The sequence below is a fragment of the Phocoena phocoena genome, chromosome 8 (assembly GCF_963924675.1).
Source record: "Phocoena phocoena chromosome 8, mPhoPho1.1, whole genome shotgun sequence".
NCBI classification, from domain to species: Eukaryota; Metazoa; Chordata; class Mammalia; order Artiodactyla; family Phocoenidae; genus Phocoena; species Phocoena phocoena.
Window position 1 is genome coordinate 44,333,814 of NC_089226.1, and position 22,148 is coordinate 44,355,961.

At 35.1% G+C, this 22,148-nt stretch overlaps 1 protein-coding gene across 2 annotated transcripts in view; it reads left to right on the forward strand.

The window, feature by feature from the left end:
• The window catches only part of NOX4 (NADPH oxidase 4), a 146,026-nt gene extending 129,932 nt beyond the window's left edge, over positions 1–16,094 (forward strand). The window contains exons 16-18 of one of the 2 annotated variants that reach the window (XM_065883297.1): positions 2,165–2,233; positions 3,835–3,935; positions 13,931–16,094. In XM_065883297.1, the coding sequence (XP_065739369.1) occupies positions 2,165–2,233; positions 3,835–3,935; positions 13,931–14,051 (291 nt within the window). In that variant the 3' untranslated portion in view covers positions 14,052–16,094. The remainder of the gene's footprint in view (positions 1–2,164; positions 2,234–3,834; positions 3,936–13,930) is intronic. The other variant, XM_065883298.1, reaches the window with a different exon arrangement.
• The last annotated feature ends 6,054 nt before the right edge of the window (positions 16,095–22,148 follow it).

Below are 22,148 nucleotides of genomic sequence, written 5' to 3' on the forward strand. Positions count from 1 at the left end.
GAGTTACCAAGTTCAGTGTGTTGTGTGTGTGTGTGTGTGTGTGTGTTTCTTTAGTAGATACTATTGCTTGTTTTCAATGACAGATAAGTTAAAATGGAGACATTGAAATCATTAAATACATTATTTAAGTCTGCATACTTCTCTCTGGAGGCTGTGGGCATCAAACACGTTATTTTTTTTCTTTCTGTTTAAATTAATTTTTATTGGAGTATGGTTGATTTACAATGTTGTGTTAGTTTCTACTGCACAGCAAAATGAATCGGCTATACATATACATATATCCTCTCTTTTTTGGATTTCCTTTCCATTTAGGTCACCACAGTGCATTAAGTAGAGTTCCCTGTGCTATACAGTATGTTCTAATTAGTTAAGAGAAAAACAAATATTGTATATTAACGCATATATGTGGAATCTAGAAAAATGGTATAGATGATCTTACTTCCAAACAGCTGTTATTGATGCAGGAGTTATTGGGGTGATCTCAGAGGAGCATCCTGGTAGACATTTAAGACAAAAATCAATGCAAGCCATGTGTTTTGTGAGGTGCTATCCATTACTGGCACCTGGAAATTCCTGTTTCCTCGCAATTAAAATTCATAAACCCTGATTCAATTCCTGAAGGGCATTAAAATGACTTTAGTGTTTGGGTATAACTTGAGGCAGCTGTGGTATGGAATTTAATGATTATATTTTAAGACTATTATGATAAGAGAATCATCACTTATCACTTTAAAAGTAAAATGTGTTTTTATTGGGATTTTATAACTTAGAGTTTCCACCTGTCATAAAATGTATAGTTTTAGATCCAGAAGAAACCTGTAGGATAATGTCATTCAACTCTATCATTGTCCTGATGAAGAAACTGAGGCCTTTTTAAGTTGAGTAACTCCCTGGAAATCTCAAGGTTAGACAGTGATGGCGGTAGAAACAAGTCTCTAGCCACCTGCCAGGTGCCCTTACTATTATAAAGGGTGCCAGAGGAGTGATGTAACCTCACTTAATTACTCTCTATTTGCAAAATGACTTCTTTTGCATTCCTGAACCTTCTATTTGGAGCCCCAATATATATTCATTAAAAAATTATTACTTTCACACTCTGTAAAAACAGTACTTGAAATCAATTGATCCTTTTGCTGCAATAAGGTCCAGCAAAGCCATACCATCTCCAGCAAACCTACTATGCCCACTGATGCTCAAGAAATAGTTTGGCTGTTGAAGAAGTTCTGGTCTCTTCTAAGCCTTTCCTCAGGTTCTACACATCAGATACTCATCTCTGTTCTCCAGAGCACATCATGGTTATTGTGTTCCTTGCTTCTCTTCTACTTCTTGTTTTTTTTACTTTTTGACTCCTTTTCCTTATCTTTCAGCATCTCCTTATTTCAGGGTGGTGAAAGGAGGGCTTAAGAAGAATAATATTTTTTTAAATGTAGATTTCAGAAGTCAGGATTCAGTCAGAACTAGGCCAGAATCATTAGCAGATTCATTTTTGCCTTCTGGCAAAAGGAAGCCTATGGGGACAAAACCCTTTTACCCACTTTGTTGAATTCATTTTTCTTCAGATATTTTTCTTTGTCAGTTTATTTTTCAAGATTTCAAAATGTTTGAGAGCTTTTCCAGACTATTTTATTTTGGCAGGTATATTTGCTGCCTCATACATTTTTATACAAGGGAAACCAGTGCTGAATAGGAAGAAGGTAGGAACTGGAACCAGGTTTTGTTTGTTTTGTTTTTTGTGATTCCTAGCATGCCTATTAAATATCACTTTTTACTTTTAAAAAATCATATTCTTTCTGAGTGAACTTTTTAGTAAAATTTAGAGGCTCTTAGGGAATAAAATAAGAAATAATTGGGGAGGATTTAGGGGAATATTAGTGTAACATTTAGCGTGTTTGATTTTGTATCTATGAAGATAACAGAGAACTAATCCTGTCCACTACCTCCATCATAACTAATTAAACCAGTAGGTGACAGGTTATTAATGTTAGAATCTGCCATGTCTGTGGTACATATATATGTATGTATATATGTACATTTGCTCGTAGATGTTGGCTGTGATAAGACACGATATATCTTAACAAATCGTAGAATCACATATGTTAGGATAGGAGAGAGTCTGTGTATACAGAACAAATTTTAATGTCTATTTACTTTTATGTCCTGTCAGTTTTGGCAAGAGAACAGACCTGACTATGTCAACATCCAGCTGTACCTCAGTCAGACAGATGGGTTACAGGTATGTGATTGGATGTTATTGTAAATTAAACAAGGCTCTTGAGAATAGAAGATTTACTGTAGGGGCTGTGTGGAAGGAAATTTCTGCAGGTGGTTTGAAGAGACATTTCCCAGAGGAAAACCTGTTTTGGAATGTGTCCAGCAAACTCATGCCTTGTCCTTGAAGTCAACCGTATTCTCCCTTTCACAGGGAGCCGGAACAGACCTTTTAGTTCATCTCTCTTCTCTCCACAGTTGCCTCATCTAGAGATGAGGACATAAGCGAATAGTCTTATGATTATGTTCATCAAGGGAAGGTTTTCTTTTTTTTTTTTTTTTTTTTTTTGCAGTACGTGGGCCTCTCACTGCTGTGGCCTCTCCCGTTGCGGAGCACAGCCTCCGGCCGCGCAGGCTTAGCAGCCATGGCTCACGGGCCCAGCCGCTCCGCCGCATGTGGGATCTTCCGGGGCAAGAACCCGTGTCCCCTGCATCAGCAGGCAGACTCTCAACCACTGCACCACCAGGGAAGCCCCGAGGGGAGGTTTTATGTGGTGAGAGAAGATAAGATCATACACAATTAAGCTTGTTTCTCTTCAAGGGAAACTAAATAAAGTAACAGTCATCACGCATTATTTTACTTCACTATTAGACACTGTGCTGAGCATTTCATATAGGTTATCTCATGTAATTCCAACATATTCAAGAGGTAAATGATTTTGCAATCCCCATATCATAGATGAAGAAACTGTTTACAAACAACATTGAAGAGCTGTATAGACCTGAGCATGAATGCTTTTGCAAGTTTTATTGTAGTATTTTCCATCATACATTTTCTATAATAGTTTGAATACAAAATATGAATGTTTGTCAGTTACTTTGAAACTAATCTAAGCCTATTTTTTTAGTCAGATTTCTACCCTACTTGGTATGTAAAAACATTTTATTTTATACTCTCAAGAAGCAAATCAGTATCATTATTCCTCATGGTTTTGCTGTAATTAAGGTACAGAGCATATATTACATCTGGTTCTCAGTTTGTCTGCCTGGGACACAGACACTTTCTCGTCTCTTCTCACTTCACTCTGTTTATCACCAATTCAGATCTAATAGTCTGTTAATTGCAAGCACCAGTACGTTAGAAGTTGTTTCTTGACAGATCCCAAATTTGGAGCTCTTCTGTTTTAGGCTGTCATGTCCAGGATCATTTCCCCAAATTTATGGTGACAATTTATAGTATTTTACTCATATAATGAGCCAAATATGATAACTTTGCTGTACAAAAACGCTTCAGTAAAGCTTATGTGCTACGCCTTTTTTGAGAGTAGGCAATTAGAATGCATTCTCTAATGCTGCAGTTACTTAAAAATGATGCAACTAACTGAAGTCTAGGAAAATCAGCCATTTGTAATAATGGCATTCAAGAAGGTAATGGATTTTCAAGGGAAAGAGGGAGGAAATGATGCTTCTAAATGACTTTACCTAATAGGTTGCCATATGATACTTATATTCTTTATATCACAGCAATTTGTTAGGAAGCCACAGCACCAGCAAAGATGATGTTAGAGAACTGGGTTATTTGTCCCACTCTGTGTCATATAAAATATAGTGCTTTCTTTTTGGCAGAAGATAATTGGAGAAAAATATCAAGCACTGAATTCAAGACTTTTTATTGGACGTCCTCGGTGGAAACTTCTGTTTAATGAAATAGCAAAATATAACAGAGGGTAAGTACTATTCCTCAAAACATTTATGTGGCTAATGATCAAATTAAAATATTCCCAAGTCATCACATTAAGTTTTTAAAGGTTACTTAGTAATGGGTTTACAAATTACAGAGTCACTTAAACACTCAATTATCACTACCAAAGGAGGAGGCAAGGCAGGAACCACCTCAAGCATCTGTAATGCCAAATACTTAAAATTTGGCTTAAAAATAGTCTATTTATGAACTAGACTCTCCTACCTACTTTTAAATTTACCTAGATCCATATTATAAAGGGTGTTCATTCCAATAGCATAAATCAGGTAATCATTGGGAAAGTTTTTTTTAAATCACATTAGCAAGCGAGGGAGGGCTATATGTCTGTGATCTGAAGCGATACGGCTGAAGGAAAGCATTCATTTTGGGCACAGACTAGGGAGCCTGTTTGTCTTCTGTAAAATTATCATAGTGCAGGGCAATGGTCTATAAGAATTTTAAAAGCATTTTGAAAACCATATACCCACTCACACATTTTAAAGTTGGCATCAAAAAAGTTTCATCATAAGTTTAAATAGTTCCAAAGGCTATAATTTCTAACATACTGCAGATATTGACATTTTAAAATTAATCTCTCTTTTAAACATATCTACTGAATCTAAATATCATAGTTTCTTGATACCAACCTTGTATGTTTGTATGTTTTGTAGCTTTCACTATCAGTTAGAAATTTTACATCACTCTTTTGTCTAGTTGAACTTGTATTTCTATCCTGCAGCATTTTATTAAAATTCAATATAATTTTACACTTAAACTAACCACACTTTTGTTGCTAAACTAAACACACCTGCAATAAGAATGTATATAAATAGAAGATTTAATTTTTAAAGTTTCCTGTGACTCTAAGGCACCAGTGATCATCGTTTTCTTCTAGATTGAATTGTGCTACAATTATTAGCATATATTTGATTAATTCATAATTTTAAGAATACATTTTGATAAATATAAAAAGGGTATTTGATTGTAAATGAATGAGACAGCTTATTAGATGGAGAGTTTTTTTAAAGCCCCGATTTATAAATTTATGGATGAATGTGATCTACTGAAATAATCATGGATTCATCATGGCGTTTGGCTTCATCTTCAGAGATTTTGTTTTAGGAATCATGGTGTGAAGCCCCAGAAGCAAAATCTAAAAAGGAATACAGTGACCCATGTAGTTCAGATTACAGCCATGTTTGAAAGCACTCCTAGATTTCCTTCCTTGATGAAGTAATTTGGGTTAAAGAGGAAAGCATTATTTGGAAAGCAGAGGTCCTTTGTAATATTCAGGGCGCTAGTTAAAGGTGAACTATAGAATGAAAAAAAAAGTCAGTTTTTGTTATATTTCTTTCCCTTCTTTCTCCCAAATCATCCACCTTAGATGTGATCATCTTGTCATACTCACCTGGGTCTTGCTATGCACCACAGACTCCTTCCTCCCTAATGACATTTAACTGACTTCTGGCAAGCATTCTTTTATTAGTTTTCATAGTATAGTGCTGAAAACTTTGATAGTTTGTTTCTTTGTTTTGCTTGTTTGTTTTTGCTCAATTCTGAAACCAAACCCCCAAACAGTAGAGGGTCTTTTGCAAGAAATTACATTGGGATTTTTGGTTTCTTTGGTTAGTTCTCAAGAGTTCTCATTTGTTATACTGTTCATATTGAGAGGGATTTTGTATGTTTATTTGGTTGTTTGTTCATTTTTTTTAAACAGCAAAGCTTATTTAAGAAGAGTAAGTGTGCACCATCTACGGTTGACATTTTGTACACTTTCATTTGATGTATTTCCTCTGGGCAGGCACCTCAAATGCATTATTTTTTTGAAGGATTTTTATGTAGTGTAGCTAGGAAAAGAATGGATCAACATCTTAAGGTTTGTTAACTGGAAAAAGGCACTATTTAAATAGAAGACTTCATTTTAGATGTAAAATTTTGGTTAACTTCATGTACGTACATTGCTGAGAGCATATAAAGAGATAAAAATAGAGAAGAGAGGCATATTAATTTGCACACATGTATGAGAGTGGTCTCTTCCTTCTATGTCTTTTAAAAAATTATTTATTATACCTGAGATCCAGTTTCCTGTTATTTATAGTAAAAATACATATCATACCTTAACTTAGTTGAATGTATGCATCATGGAAAGGGAGAAAGAACTTTACATGGCCTTTGGAGTAGGGAAAACTCTTCTGGGATTGATGTATGAGATATATCTATATTTTACTGCCACATGGTGTTTTAAAAACAAAACAGATTAAGGATACCTAGGTTTGGTCTCTTACATTTGCTCCTGTGTCCCTGGGTCAAGTTACTCGACCCTCTGTATCTGTAATACAAGGAGTGAATAATCCCTAAGGCGTGAATAAGCTTTCATTATATGAGATCACACACTTTAAAAATGAATGGAAAAACGAGTATCAGTATAATAGGAAAATATTCACCAATATGTTGAACATTTCTGGAACTAGTTCCCAACATCTTCTCCCAAACAACATCCTCTGCTAGCATCTAAGTCTATCTCTACCCATCTCTACAGAGTTTTTGTAGATAAATCTCTAGATGATTGTTGGATTGCAGCAACCTAATGAAAATTAGTGCAAATTAATTACAAATGTTAATTAAAAGTGGTAGGATTTCATTGTTAGTGAAAGTGACATTGGGGAACTCCTCAAATTACACAAACAAAGATCTCCTAGAGTTAAACTAGTTAATAATAGTGGAATAACAAAATGTAAAAAAGAAAATGATCATATATGGTGCTTTAAAACTAATGATATTATTATGAAGAATTTAAGATAAGCCTTTAGGAAATTTGCAAAATTTGAAAATCTAACTCTATATTTGCCCTATGAAAGCCAAAAAAGAAAATAATGGTATCTTATTGTCATAATGCAGTGTTGACAGAGACTGTATACAGACAGCCAAAATTCTCATTCCCTTTTCATCTTAATGAAAACTGCACTATGGCTTTTTTTATTTTTGGTGGTATAAATTCAGTAGTTCAGTTTTATTCATTTTAAGTAATCCATTGTGTCTAGCTCTGGTTTTGATAGTAACCTAAATTTTATTAAGTGTAAGAATTTATTTTCATACTTTTTTATTTTTTTCTTTCTTCTGCTCACTTTGGGTTTAATTAGCTCTTCTTTTACTAGTTACTTAAGGTGGAACCATAGGTCACTGATTTTAGATCTTTGTTCTTTCATAATAAAAGTGTTTAATACTATAAATTTTCCCCTAAACACCACTTTAGCTACATACCACAAATTTTGATATGTTTTATTTTCATTTTTATATAGGTCAAAATAATTTTACAATTACCATGTGAATTCTTTTTTGGTTATGTAGAAGTATGTTGTTTAATTTCCAAATATAGGGGTATTTGTTCTTGATTTCTGGTTCAGATGGGTTTTAAGAAAACATACTCCTTGTTATTTCAATCCTTTAAAATTTATTGAGACCTGTTTTGCTGCCCAGAATATGGTCTGTCTTGGTGAATGTTCCATGGGCACTAAAAACGAATTTGTATTCCATTGGTTTGGGGTAGAATACCCTATAAATATCAATCAGTTCCAGTTGGTTGATAGTGGTATTTAAGTCTTCAGTACACTTACTGATTTTCTGTCTACTTGTTCTGTGAATTTCCAAAAGAAGAGTGTTGAAGTCATTAACTATAATTCTAGATTTGTCTGTCTTTACAGTTCTATCAGTTTTTGATACATGTATTTTGAAGTTTTTTAGTTCTAGGGTTTAGTTGTAGTGATTAAACTATTTACATCTTACTATTATACTGCATTCATTACAAAATAAATTACATTTTATCATTACATAGATTAAAAATATTCTTCGTTTTTCCAGCTTTGTTGAAAAATAACTGACATATAATATTGTATACAGTATAACAATTTGATATGTATATGTTGCAAAATGACTACCATAATAAAGTTAGTTAACATATCTATCACCTCAAATAATTACAAATTTTGTGTTTGTGTGATGAGAACTTTTAAGATCTACTGTCTTCCCAACTTTCAAATATACAATAAGTATTGTTAACTATAGTCACCATGCTGTCCATTACATCCTAGGACTTATTCCTCTTGTAACTATAAGGTTGTAACCCTTTGTCAGTCTTCAGTCATCCCCTACCTTCCCCATCTGCCTCTGGCACCCTCCAATCTGCTCTGTGTTTCTGTGAGTTTGGGATTTTTAGATTCCACAAATGTGTGAGATCATACAGCATTTGTCTTTCTTTGTCTGATTTATTGTGCTAATCGTGATGCCCTCAAGGTTCATTCATGTTGTTGCAAATAACAGGATTTTCTTCTTTTTTTTATGGCTGAATAATATTTCAGTGTGTGTGTGTATCACATCACGTCGCATTTTCTTTGTCCATTCATCCATCTATGGACACCAAGGTTGTTTCCATGTCTTGACTATTCTAGATAATGTGCAATAAACATAAGGGTGCAGGTAACACTTCAAGAGAGTGATTTCATTTCCTATGGTTATATACACAGTAGAGGGATTGTTGTATCATATGATAGTTTAATTTCTTGAGATACCTCCATACTATTTCCCATACTGGTTATACCAATTTACATTCCCACCAGTAGTGTACAAGGGTTTCCTTTTCTCCGCAACCTCGCGAACATTTAAAATGTAAAAATGAATTGAACAGACATTGTAAAAATGTCTATTCAGTTGTTCTGCCTATTTTTTAACTGTGTTGTTTGTTTTTGTTTTTCTTTTGATATTGAGTTTTATGAGCTGTTTATATATTTTGAATATTAACCCCTTATCAGTCATATCATTTGCAATTATTTTCTCCCATTCAATTGGTTATCTTTTCATTTTGCAGATGGTATCCTTTGCTGTACAAAAGCTTTTCACTTTAGTTAGGTCCTGTTTATTTTTACTTTTGTTTCCTTTGCCTTAGGATATAGATCCTAAAGTATATTGCTATGATTTACGTCGAAGAACGCTCTGCCTATTTTTCCTTCCAGGAGTTTTATGGTTTCTGGTCTTATATTTAGGTCTTTATTCTAATTTGAGATTCTTTTTTGTATGTGGTGTGAGAAAAGCCTCTAATTTCATTCTTTTTACATGTAACTGTACAGTTTTCCCAGCACCACAAACCAAATTCAACAGTACATTAAAAGGAACATACACCATCATCAAGTGGTATTTATCCAAGGCATTGCAAGGATGGTTCAGTATCTTTATTTATTTTTTTATAATGTAGTGATACACTACATTAACAGATTGAAGAATAAAAATTATATGATCATCTCAATAGATGCAGAAAAAGCTTTTGACAAAATTCAGCATCCATTTATAATAAAAACTCTCCAAAAAGTGGGTATAGAGGGAACATACCTCAACATAATAAAGGCCCTGTATAATAAGCCCACAGCTCATATCTTACTCAATGGTGAAAAGCTGAAAGAGTTTCCTCTTATTGGATTATTATTATTATTATTATTTTGCTAGTGAGTTATATGAATTTCTTATATATTTTACATATTAACCCCTTATCAGATATGTAGTTTGCAAATATGTTCTCCCATTCCCTAGCTTGCCTTTTCATTTTGTTGATCATTTCTTTTGCTGTGCAGAAGCTTCTTAATTTGATGTAGTCCCACTTATTTATTTTTGCTTTTGTTGCTTGTATTTTTGGTGTCAGTTTCATGAAATTATTGCCAAGACCACTGTCAAAGAGCTTTTTCCTCTGTGTTTTCTTCTAAGATTTGATGGTTAAGGTCTTATATTCAAGTCTTTATTTCCTTTAGAGTTAATTTTTGGGAGTAGAGTGAGATAGGGTGCAGTTCCATTCTTTTGCATGTGAATATCCAGTTTTCCCAACATCATGAATTGGAGAGAGTATCTTTTCCTCATTGAGTTATCTTGGCTCCTATGGATTGAGTTACAGTCCAACAGTTTACTATTGCTTTCTACTTATCTCATTTGTTCTTTCCTTTTTTCTTTCTTTCTTTACTTTCTTTTCAATTAGTGTTATTTTATGATTCCATCTTTTTCTCCTAAAGTGACATATTAGCCATACCTTTCTGTTTGACTTTAGTTATTTCTTTAAGGAATTGTTTCCCAAGTTGCAATCCTTGGACTAGCATCACCTGGCAACTTGTTGGAAAACCAGATTCTTGGAGCCATATCCAAGATCTGCTGAATCAGGGGACCTAGGAATAGGGCCTTGCTATCTGTGGTCTGTGAAGTGCCTTAGGTGATGCTGATGAAGCTGAAATTGGAGAAGCATTGCTCTAGGTTTATGGTGTACACCATTAGCTTATCACAGTGTACTTCAAATAATATTATACTACCTCATGTACTTCCATTCACCCTGCATCTCTTTGACTGTTGTTCTTGTTCATCCTTCTTCTACGTATACTATAAACTCCATAATGTATTGTTATTACTTTTGTTTTAAAGATCAATTATATTTTAAAGAGATTAAAAATTAGACAAAATATACAGTGTATTTATTCACAGATTCACCATTTTGGTGTCCTTCATAGCTTTGGGAAGATTCGCATTTCTATCTGATTTCATTCTCCTTCCCGACGAATTCCCTTTATATACCTTATAGTGCTAGTTTGCTGGTAATGAATTCCCTCACCTTTTGTTAGAAAAGTTTACCTTCTATCTTCAATTTTGAAAGTTATTTTTGTTTGGTATAGAATTTGCTTGATATAGAATAGTTGCTTTTTTTTTTTTTTTTTGTCTTTCAGCACTTTGAAGATTTCACTTCATTGCCTTCAGACATAAATAGTTTGTGACAAGAAGTCTATCCTTCATCTATTTATCATTTGTAGTGTGTCTCTGCCCCCACCCTCTGTCAGCTGCTTTTGTGTTATTCTCTTTGTAACTGGTTTTAAGAGTTTTATTATAACTTGCCTTATGTTGTCGTGTGTGTGTGTGTGTGGGTGTGTGTGTGCGCGTGCGTGCATATTCTCCTTGGAGTTCATTAGATCGTTGAATCTGTTTGTTTTCATCAAATTTGTAAAAATTTTGGTAATTATTTCTTCAAATATTTTTTTCTCTTTCCCTCTGTCTTCTTTTATGTTGAGACTATAATTACATATATGAAAGACTGGTTGGTATTGTCCCACAGGACCTTGAGGCTCTTTTCACTTTTCTGCCCAATTTTTGTTCTCTGTGTGCTTCCATTTGGATATATTCTACTGCTATATCTTCAAGTTTACTTATCTTTTCTTCTTCAGTGCCTATTCTTCTGTTAACCCATCAGTATATTTATCATTTTAAATATTGCATTTAATCTCTAGCATTTCCACTTAGGCCTTTATAAAATCTTTTTTCCTTTCTCATCATGTCGATATTTTTCTTTGAACATATGAAACATGTTTCTCATCACTGTTTCAGTGACCTTATCTAATAATTCCATCATTTCTGTCATTCTCATCCCATTTCTATTGACTTATCTTTCTTCCTGTATTAGTTTGCTAGGACTTCCATAATAAAATCCCACAGGCTTGATGGATTAAACAATAGAAGTTTATATTCTCACTATTCTGAAGGCTAGAAGTCTAAGATTAAGATGCTAGCCGGGTGATTTCTTCTGAGACCTCTCCTTGGCTTTCAGATGACTACCCTCTTCACATGGTCAGTCTTTTATCTGTGCATGTGCACCTCTAGTGTCTCTTTAATTTCCTCCTCTTAAAAAGACACTAGTCAGATTGCAATAGGGTCCACCCTAACAACATCCCTCTATCTTAATTACACCTTTAAAGGCCTTATATCCAAATACAGCCACATTCTGGGATACTGAGAGTTAGAGTTTCAACCTATGAATTTGGGAAAGGGGACAAAATTTAACCCATAACACTTCTAGTTATAGTTCATAATTTCTTGCTATACATATTCCTGATAATTTTTTATTAAATGCTATACACTTTGAAGTTTAGACATCAAACTCCAAATTTTTATTTATTCTTTTCAATATCGTTGGAATTGTTTTTGGCATACAGTTTTGTTACTTGGGTTCAGTTTGATCTTTCTTCTTTTTTAATTTATTTATTTTATTATTTATTTTGGCTGCATTGTGTCTTTGTTGCTGCATGCGGGCTTTCTCTAGTTGTGGCGAGTGGGGGCTACTCTTCGTTGCGGTGTGCAGGCTTCTTGTTGCAGTGGCTTCTCTTGTTGTGGAGCACGGGCTCTAGGCACAGGGGCTTCAGTAGTTGTGGCATGTGGGCTCAGTAGTTGTGGCTTGCGGGCTCTAGAGCGCAGGCTCAGTAGTTGTGGTGCACGGGCTTAGTTGCTCTGCAGCATGTGGGATCTTCCCAGACCAAGGCTCAAACCCATGTCCCCTGCATTGGCAGGTGGATTCTTAACCACTGCACTACCAGGGAGGTCTGTCAGTTTGATCTTTTCAAGGCTTGCTTTTATTAAGCTTTGTTAGTATGAGTCCAGAGCAGCCTCCAATCTGGGCTAATTTTACCAACACCCTCCCTACCCTTTGCAAACAAGGTAATAACTTTAGTACACTATCCATTGCCAATGTATTATATTTAGAGCTTTCCATTTGGGCTTGTGGGAGTATGAATTGTTGACAGCCTTGCGTAAACTCAGAGTTGTTTGACCTACTGCTCCTTGGTAGTTCTCTACCCAGTTTCACATGGTTTCCTCTCACATATGAGGAGATTAGTACTGAGCCAAAGACTTGAGGATACTCCTCTGCAGATCTCCAGAGCTTCTTTCTTTTGATATCAAGTTCTAGCTGCTTTGGCCTTCGTGAACTCCATTCTTTTTCTCTTTAACTCAGTAAGACCACCAGTCTCTGCATGAGTTTCCCTCTTCTGTGCTACAGCTTCTAAATTGCCTTCAGGTCACAAGAAGGGATAGCTGTCGGGCTCACCTTGTTTTTTCTTTTTTTCTCAGGGATGACAGTTCAGTGCTGCCTGTTGTCCAGTATCTGAAAATAATTGTTTCATATGTTATCTGTTTTGTCCTATTTTTTTAATTCAAGAGGGTAAATCTAGCCCCTATTTCTCCATCATGGCTGCAAGTAAAAGTTTATTTTGTAGTTCTTTGTTTCAGTTTTCAAGGTGAAAAGTTTTAATAAAACTTTTTTCAGTATTTATTATAAATTTTGGTACCCATTTAAATGGATTCACTGTCTTTTTTTCAGCAACAGTTATTCTCAGATAATGAATACATACTGGATTTGTCCAAGATATGATAAGAATTGTCAATCATTTTGATATCATAGGAAGAATTCAATGCAAATCAACAAACTTTACAGGAAATCAATATGAAATAGTAATCATTTTGTGGGATTTATTTATTCTATTTGTTAGGGATATGTATAATTTCTCTACCAAAATTTTATGTTAGCAAATAATAAAACCTGCTTGGTATTTGTTACAATTATTGTGGCACATAAATAAAAAAGAAAATGTATCCAGATTAGTATGCTTTTTGTTATAATGTAGATATAAATTAGTCACTTAAAATTAGCCTTTCAAATTGGTAATAGCTTTCCTTTCTTTACACTTATTCACCACTTCCCATGAAAATCCATGGGATCTTTAGGGGGAAAAAATGTCTGTAAAACATTTAGCATGAGAAGAACTGATATGGTCCAGGGTGGATAGAAATCTATTCATACGTCAAATGTGGAGCAGTTGACAGCTATCAGTTGCAGCTCTTGACTTCGTTTCTGCCCTCATCAATGACATGCAGACTGTTCATTCTGTCTGATAAACAAATATGTGCTCATAGTTATATTCTTTGAATGATCTTGATCTCTGGCATGAAAAGCATGAGGTAAATAAAATATCTTCCCGGTGGTCACTTATATTTGGTAATAATTGGAAAATTATTTGTATGCAAAGCAGCAAGAAATTAACTTTGTTAACATCTTAAACATGCTACTAAAAGATACTTCTTGTCATGTCCTGCCAAATTTTCCACCTGATTTTCCATTTTCTCCCTTTGTCTTTCCAGGAAAACAGTTGGTGTTTTTTGCTGTGGACCTAATTCAATTTCTAAGACTCTTCATAAACTGAGTAATCAAAACAATTCATATGGGACAAGATTTGAATACAATAAAGAATCTTTCAGCTGAAAACCTTTGAGATGAACAAGGACTCTAAAGAAGGAATGAGTGCAATTTCTAAGACTTTGAAATGCAGCTGGATCAAACAACTGTGTCATGCCAAAGAGTAGCAAGGTTTTCTTATTTATGATTATTTAAAATGGAAATGCAGAGAATGTGGCAAGATGACAGGTCACATTACATGTTTAATCTGGAAACCAAAGAGGCCCTGAAGAATATTTGATGTGATTATTCACTTTTCACTGCTCAAATTAAAAGAAAACTATTAGATGCACACTGTTGATTTTTATGGCAGATTCAAAAACTCCCTAGTAAGGTGTTGCTCACTGAGAGGCTGATAGCTTTGGTCCTCTTTAAATTGTTTTTGGTTGAACAAACGCAAGATTGAACAAAATTAAAAATTCATTGAAACTCAGATTACATTTTCTACGTGAGTATAAACAGAGAAGCTTTGATTTAGAAAAGCTCCAGGTAAATATACTAGAAGTCTGAAAATACAGCACAGGACGCCATTGATACGGGTACTTTGTGTCAGTATCTAATCTTGCTTACTACTGATGCTAATACCTCTACTTAATATCCGTAGACTTTATGTTCAATGAACCTTTTGCAGATGTTGCTATAATACCTATTTTTATATTTTTCTTTCTTCTTTGTTCCTTAGTCTAGGGAAATCTGCCTTCCCTTGGCACGTGTTAGACACAATGATTTAATCGGTCCTTTCTATCCCCAATTTATTTAATCTATTACTATTGCATTTTAATGAGGAAAATATCATTACTATAAATTATAAAGGGACATATAGACTAATAACTTTTTTCCTTTTTCAGCATTTTGGCCTCTATTATTTTTATTTACTTTTTTTCCCAATGCAGTTTATCATAGCCTCTTAAGGGGCTTTGTTTAGTTTGCACTTTGAAGACCAAAGGGTGTTATGTCTGCCAAGGTCACTGAGATATAATTTCTCTCTCTTTTCTCACACATTGGTTTATGCTGGAGACATTGAAAGTGTAGTCACAACCCTGAATGGGAAACCTATATTTTACTCTTTATACAGGAGGGAATACTTTATTTGCTTATTGAAATTTAAGTGCAGAATCAAGAATATTATTGTTGCACTGTCTGGTATTCTGGGTCCTGATAAAGAATTACTGAGTTTAAAGCCACTGTTAGGACTGTGCTGTGTGATGCTATCAGTTTATGCTCCCCGGCCATTATATTCTCGGCTCAGAGAGTATACTTCACTACCTTAAAAATTAAGGCATTTTTACAATTTAGTGATTTTCTTTTGCAGACATCTATCAATTGCTACCAAATATAGCACACTGCTGAAATCAGCAGTGTAGCTTGTCGTGCCTTTGTTAAAATTTTGCACGGTATAACATAACATGATAGATGCTACGGTCATTTTTTAGCTCTGATTCACCAGTAGCAATCAAGCATGTTAAACCATCTACCATTAAATGCCCATGAACATATTACTTACAGCTATTTCTTCCTCTCCTTGGAACTCTTTCATCTCTCTCTCCGGAAGGAAAGTGAGTCAGAAAAAGATATGGGAAATGTGCAATGTTCCTGCAGATTTAGCGCTGAAGGCATATTTAATAACCAGTACATCTTGGCAACACTTTCTAAAATAAAAATAATTTTCATAAAAACACATAACAGGAAAAACTGGTAAAAAGAAACTTGAGTTAGTACAGGCTTGATATACAACACTCTTTACTAATTATAATTTATTTATGTGATTATATTAATACACCTTATTTTAGTAAAACTGGTGGAAAACTTTTCAAGAAGAATGATCTTTCCAAGTAGGTCTGCTATACTAGACGAGCTTCTTTGCCTATTTTAAATTCTAACGGATGTTCCAACGTTGAGTGTTTAAACATAGGTAATTTTTGCTTCTGTAAGTAGGAATGAAACTAAGACTTCGTCATGCATGTACAAGAGAGCTTTGTTTTGTTTTGAGGGATTCTTTCTCTGGGGCTAATTCTTGTCGGACCAATCTTAAAACAGTAATTTTAATGGCAATAAATGTTAAAATTGAAAAGGTATCCTTGAAATCTCTATAAGCTGACTTTACACTTGCAACAAATAAAGCAGGCAGAGTTTCTTCACAAGATGACACAAGTTTAAGAAACATAATTTATTTGAGTGTGGACTAGCATGAGTGGCCTTAAGGATCTCAGTTCTGGGGCTGTCAGTGACACTGGCTAGTGGTGGAACTGTGGCGATTGCTTCTCACTCTGGGATGAAGACTTCTCATTTGGACTAGGTCAGTAGTTAGCAGTCTTTTGAGTAATGTATATTTTTGAGAACCTGATTAAAATGAATACTATGACACACCTACAAAGTATTACAGATAATTTGGGGGGGGCCCACAATCTCCAAAAGCAAGGATTCCTTTTTAAGAAACTCTGAACAAATAATCATCATTATAGGTGTTTTGTTTTTTTTTAATCCTATGCCTTTCTGTTCTCTGATGTTTTGGATGAAACTATCCTTTTTTTATAGGATTATACTAAGACATGAACTATATGGACAAAGGAAAGGAAATTCGCTTTATATGCCCCAAAACAAAGAATCCAATGGAATCTTCCATGCAGTTTTTAATCTTTTTTGGATCTCCTGTTTTATGTAAGGGAATGCTGTGGTTTTTACATATCAATAATAATACTAAACTCAGATTCACATACACACACACCCCAGACATACATTTAGGGCTTGTTTTCTGGAGTTGTTTGTTTTTTTTTTTTTACTTTTTTTTTGTTTTTTTAAATTCAAGTTAAAAGTAAAATGACTGATAGTATTTTTTATTTAGTGACTTTAAATGCCAGTAGGGTGATTGTGATAGTGCAGGCACTTAAAACAAAAAAATAAAAGCAGTGGGGCTTCCCTGGTGGCGCAGTGGTTGAGAGTCCGCCTGCCGATGCAGGGGACACAGGTTCGTGCCCCGATCCGGGAAGATCCCACATGCCGCGGAGCGGCTGGGCCCGTGAGCCATGGCCGCTGAGCCTGCGCGTCCGGAGCCTGTGCTCTGCAACGGGAGGGGCCACAACAGTGAGAGGCCCGCGTACAGCAAAAATAAATAAATAAAAGCAATGTAGACAAAGCATAGGCTGAATTGACTTAATCCAAATGTCCATGTTACTTGTAACCCCCCAAATCAGTGTTTACTTGGAGCATTCACAGCAGGTAATGGATTTAAATTGTAGGTCATTGTTAAAGAGGCTTGCTAGAAGTACGCGGGCCATGGTTGTCATCAATAGATAATGTTGGTGCTAAAGAATGTTCATTATATTAAGGAGAAAAAATTTTAAGTAAAAAAAAATTTGTTTCTTTTTTCCTTAAGGATGGTAAACTCAGCTGAACAGTGATTTTTCTAAACAAACCGTGAGACACATTTTAAAGTGCTACCCATGATAAACAGATTCTTTTTCTTGTGCTGTCCAGGATACTTTTATATCTGGTTATATTATAGAAACATAAAATGCTGAAGTTAGGAGTACTCTTATTTTGCATTTGAGGAATCTGAGACCCAAATGGAGATGGAAGCTTGCTTCCTGTCATCCACTGAGTTTGTCACAGTGTGGAAACTGGAGTCCAGCTTTTCTATTCTCTGCTACTGAAAAGGACTTTCCCCCTCCCTGTGACATAAACATCTGTAAGTCACAGCTGTTAGTTTGAACCTCCTATAAACTCTATTTAGTGCTACGTGGAAAATAAAGTATGAGTGTTAATTCCAGATTCAGATACAGAAAATAAGTCTTTTTCCCTATATATCTTCTGATTATAATTTGTTAGTCTTATATGTTTTGCATATTAGAACCTATTTCTAGATAATCACTTTTAAAATATGACAATTGTGATAAAGGGATTATATTCTCCAGAAGTCTGTAGTGGAGAAATATGTAATAGTATAGTTTCTAGGAAATGCTAATATTGTAATTTTAAATTGATTGATAGATAGAAGTCATAACCTCACCAGCTTTCTAACCACCCAGGGAAATGTTGATATTAAAACAAATGACTGTTGTTCGCTATTCACGTGACCATAACATGCTTCTTGTTCAGGAGAAGAAAGTCAACATTTTGTAAATTCTTGAGACAAGAAATAAATGAAATCAAGCATAATGAGATCGACATTTACTTCAGCTACCACAGAACAATGAGAACTCGCCACTTCCTTCTGTCTAAATCTCCCCTCCATTACCCCAACTTCTTTATTTCATTCTGTAGTATTCTCAAAGGACAGAGTTGCAAAAGCTAGCTAGATGAGGTTCTGCAAAGAAAAGAAGCAGACTTCCAATACTTAGCAAAGAAATGTCCATTAAGGGAAAAGGGAAAAAAGGCCGTGTGAATCACTTAAAATTAGCAGAGTTAAGCAATGTTGTTTTAGAACACACACCAGTAATTCTTTTGAAGCAAATACACAGAATTTTTATTTTCTCCTGTACAAAAGTTTGATATTCTTGCTTATAGAATCTGAAAATAGATTTTTTTATTGTATTTTACACTGTTGCAAAACCCCCAATAATGTTAATGCGGTATCTTAATACTGAAATTTAAGAATCGGTAAGGGCAGGAAATGCCTCATAGGAGCAAAACTAGGAGGGAAAACAAGGGAGTCAGAGAAAGAGAAATTGTTTAACAGATCAGGACACGATTATGCTTTTTTTCATAACGTAGATGCTCAAATGTGGGCAAAACTAGCTATTACTCTGGTTTGGGAAAATGTAAAGAATGTAGTGTTTGGTTTGTTTTCAGGAATCCTTTCACATTTTCATTGCTACTAGAATTTTAGCAGAAGCTTTACTTTTGATCAGAATTATATTTGGCTTCTATAAGAATTAGAGTTTGATGAGCTACTGGTGGACCTGGAGACAGCCCCAATATTTAGGTGAAAACCAATACCACATAAATGCTCTAGTATATGAGGCAATAAAGAAGCGGAGGCTGCCATGCACTGCTGCAGCTACATACACTGCACATTGATGTTCTGTCATTGCAAGGTCATATTTCTCAGCAATTATCCTTCCACACAGGGAATGAAATCTTCCCAACAATGCAGACGCTGAGAAAGATATTCTCTGTGCTGTAGCATAACAGTGTATCTGTTCAGCTATATCAGCACATTCATCTAAACCTAGTTATCATTTTAGGATGACTATATAATTCATTTTACTGGTGAGAAATATCCACAAGGCATAAAATGGGAGCCTTGCTTGCTCCACTGGCTAGGGAGAAAGCAGTTAAATCTTCCAGGGCATCCTCTCCAGCTGAGCCTTAAGGAATGCAAAATACCTTACCACACATGTGTTGGAATGTGACCTGGGTTGCACTCCATTCTCCATGATTAGATGTGCTACACAGTTTATTCTAGAAACTCCCAGGGACTATCCAGGTCAGGAAAATACCAGCTCTTGAGTCAGCTTGGCGTCTTTAATCACACAACTGGGTACCCACTAGGTACAATTACATCCGTATTTAAAGATGGCGATTATCTGCTTGCCAAATGGCGTTAGCAGGAAACTGTCTATATGTTCTTCTCTTTTCATTAAAATTTAATTTAAATTCAGAGTTGGGAAACATAGAAAGCACTTTAAAAAGTGGAAATGATTGGCGGCAGTTCTTCCCGAGAGTGTGCCAGTTTCATCATTTTATTTATTCAGCTATCTCCAATGTGCGGAGTGAACAGGATCCTGGGTTAGAAATCAGAAGACTTGTAGCCTTTACCCCTGGAAAGTATTAGACCATGCGCATAAAAATAGGAATAGTATTTACCTCTGCTAAACTTACAGGGATGCAGTAGGGCAAGAATGTGGGAGAGAGGAGGAAAGGGTGATGAAGAAGGATACACTTCCTGAGCAAATCTTTCTTAATAGGTTTTTTGATAACACAGTCAAAATAAAACACTACTCCAAGAGAGTGAAAACACAGGCTTTTCTGAGTCAGACTCCATTGTAACTGAAAGAATTAGTATTTGTATTTTCAGGGCAAGCAAAGAAGCACTCACAAGCAAACTGGCACCACTATCTATCTCCCTTTGTTCTTCTGACATTTCCATAAACAAAGTCACCTGTTTGTCCAGTATAACTGCCCTCTGAAGTCCTCTTGACTATTTTTGGTCAGGCCCAATGTGGCTGGAGATAGCTATATTGATCTATGACAGTTGAGCTAGGAATTGCTGGAGGGTGCTGTAAGTTACTTGCTTCTTTAAGGTTTGATGGAGAGAAAAGCAGGTGTTTTTGAGACCTCCTACTGGATTAAAACCAAGGCCTTTATCTTAGAACTAGAAATAATTCTAAAAAAGAAAAAAGCACTGCATCATAGCTATTTTTTCCTAGATGGAAATAAATTAATCTTTTTCTTACTCTTAACAAAGATACTTTGTATCAAATATTTTCATCAAAGCTTACACTATTTTATAGATATTTGTATTTAAATTATGAATGTGCATGTGTATGTGAGAGAGAATATTTTTATGATGGATTGAAGGAAAATCGCCTATATGAAAATTACATTCTGCAATAATGTGTAATGATACTTTCCATCTTTCATCAATAAGCATTCAATGGTGGCAGGTTCACAATTGGAGGACGCATAGCCCACTCATCACAATATGAGACACTCAGCATTCTAGGTGTGGCATTTTATTCTTGTTGGGCTAAATGGAAGCGTGAGTTTACGCGGTGCTGGGGAAGAAGCGCTAACTCAGATTCAATATTTGTAAAGAATTGGAAAAAATACACTTACTTTTATACGTAATTGTATTGTTGTAAAGTTACGGTACGTTTGTAGAAAACCTTCATTGTTTTGCTGAACAAATAAAGGTTGGATAAATATTCTTAAAATTCCTTTCATTGTAAACTAATTGCTCACCTTTGGCAGTAATAATCAAGAATTTTCCAGGATTTTGAGTGTGTTAGTATTGTTTTCATCCTAATGAAAGACCAAATGATCACACTAGTCTTACTTGTGAAGATATTAAACAAGCAATATTTAAGAAATGTCGCTTTGAAAAATTTTGAACGTGGTGTAGTAACAAGCTTGTCGACACTCTTGTAACTTTCATTTCAGCAGGATGTATAATTGGGAATTATGGAATTCTAATCTCTAAATTTACTATGCTGGGTTTGGGATTTGGATTTTATCTTCGGTTTCTTTGTTTTCTGGTATTATTCTCAAATCTCATAATTGTGCTTATTAAAACAGTGAAATATTTATACAATTTTAAGATGTCAAAACTATACATATTTCTCTTCATAAAAATTAATAAAATATAATATGTACATTATGAATTCTAAATGTTGAGTTTTCATAGTTGATCATTGCAGATTTCTATTTTACCTAAACATTGACTATACTGTAAATATTTACACCTATATAGAAACTTCTGCTTAAAGGATTTTGTTTATTTTTTCCAATATATCACCATCTCCCTTTTTTGAAGTTTGTGCATTACACGAAATAAAGAATAATAAGATAATAACTCACAGGTATGTCTGACATTTACATAGGTGTAATATGAGCAGTTTGCTCTGTCTTCTTTTTTACACCTGTGTTCCAGTACCATCTGAAAACTAGCTGTGTGACTTCCCCATCAGAAAAATGCACACCAGAATTTTCTCTAAGATTTATTCCATTTTGTGTTTCTGTGTTGGCTGTGAACACAATTTATTCCATTTTAGAGTGGACAGAATGAGTAAAAATGCTTCAGTATACACAATCATGGTCACATTTAGATCCTAAGGTATGCATAATTGGAAAAACTTCTTGCATCAGCAGGATGAAAAGATATTTCCTTCAAAATAAAAGACATTATGCTATCTGCATCTCTAAATGTATGCTCGATATTAAATTATTTTTCATTGTCTTCTTTTTTTTTTTTTTTTTTTGCGGTACGCGGGCCTCTCACTGCTGTGGCCCCTCCGTCGCGGAGCACAGGCTCCGGACGTGCAGGTTCAGCGGCCATGGCTCACGGGCGCAGCCGCTCCGCGGCATGTAGGATCTTCCCGGAGCGGGACATGAACCTGTGTCCCCTGCATCGGCAGGCGGACTCTCAACCACTGCGCCACCAGGGAAGTCCCATTGTCTTCTTTA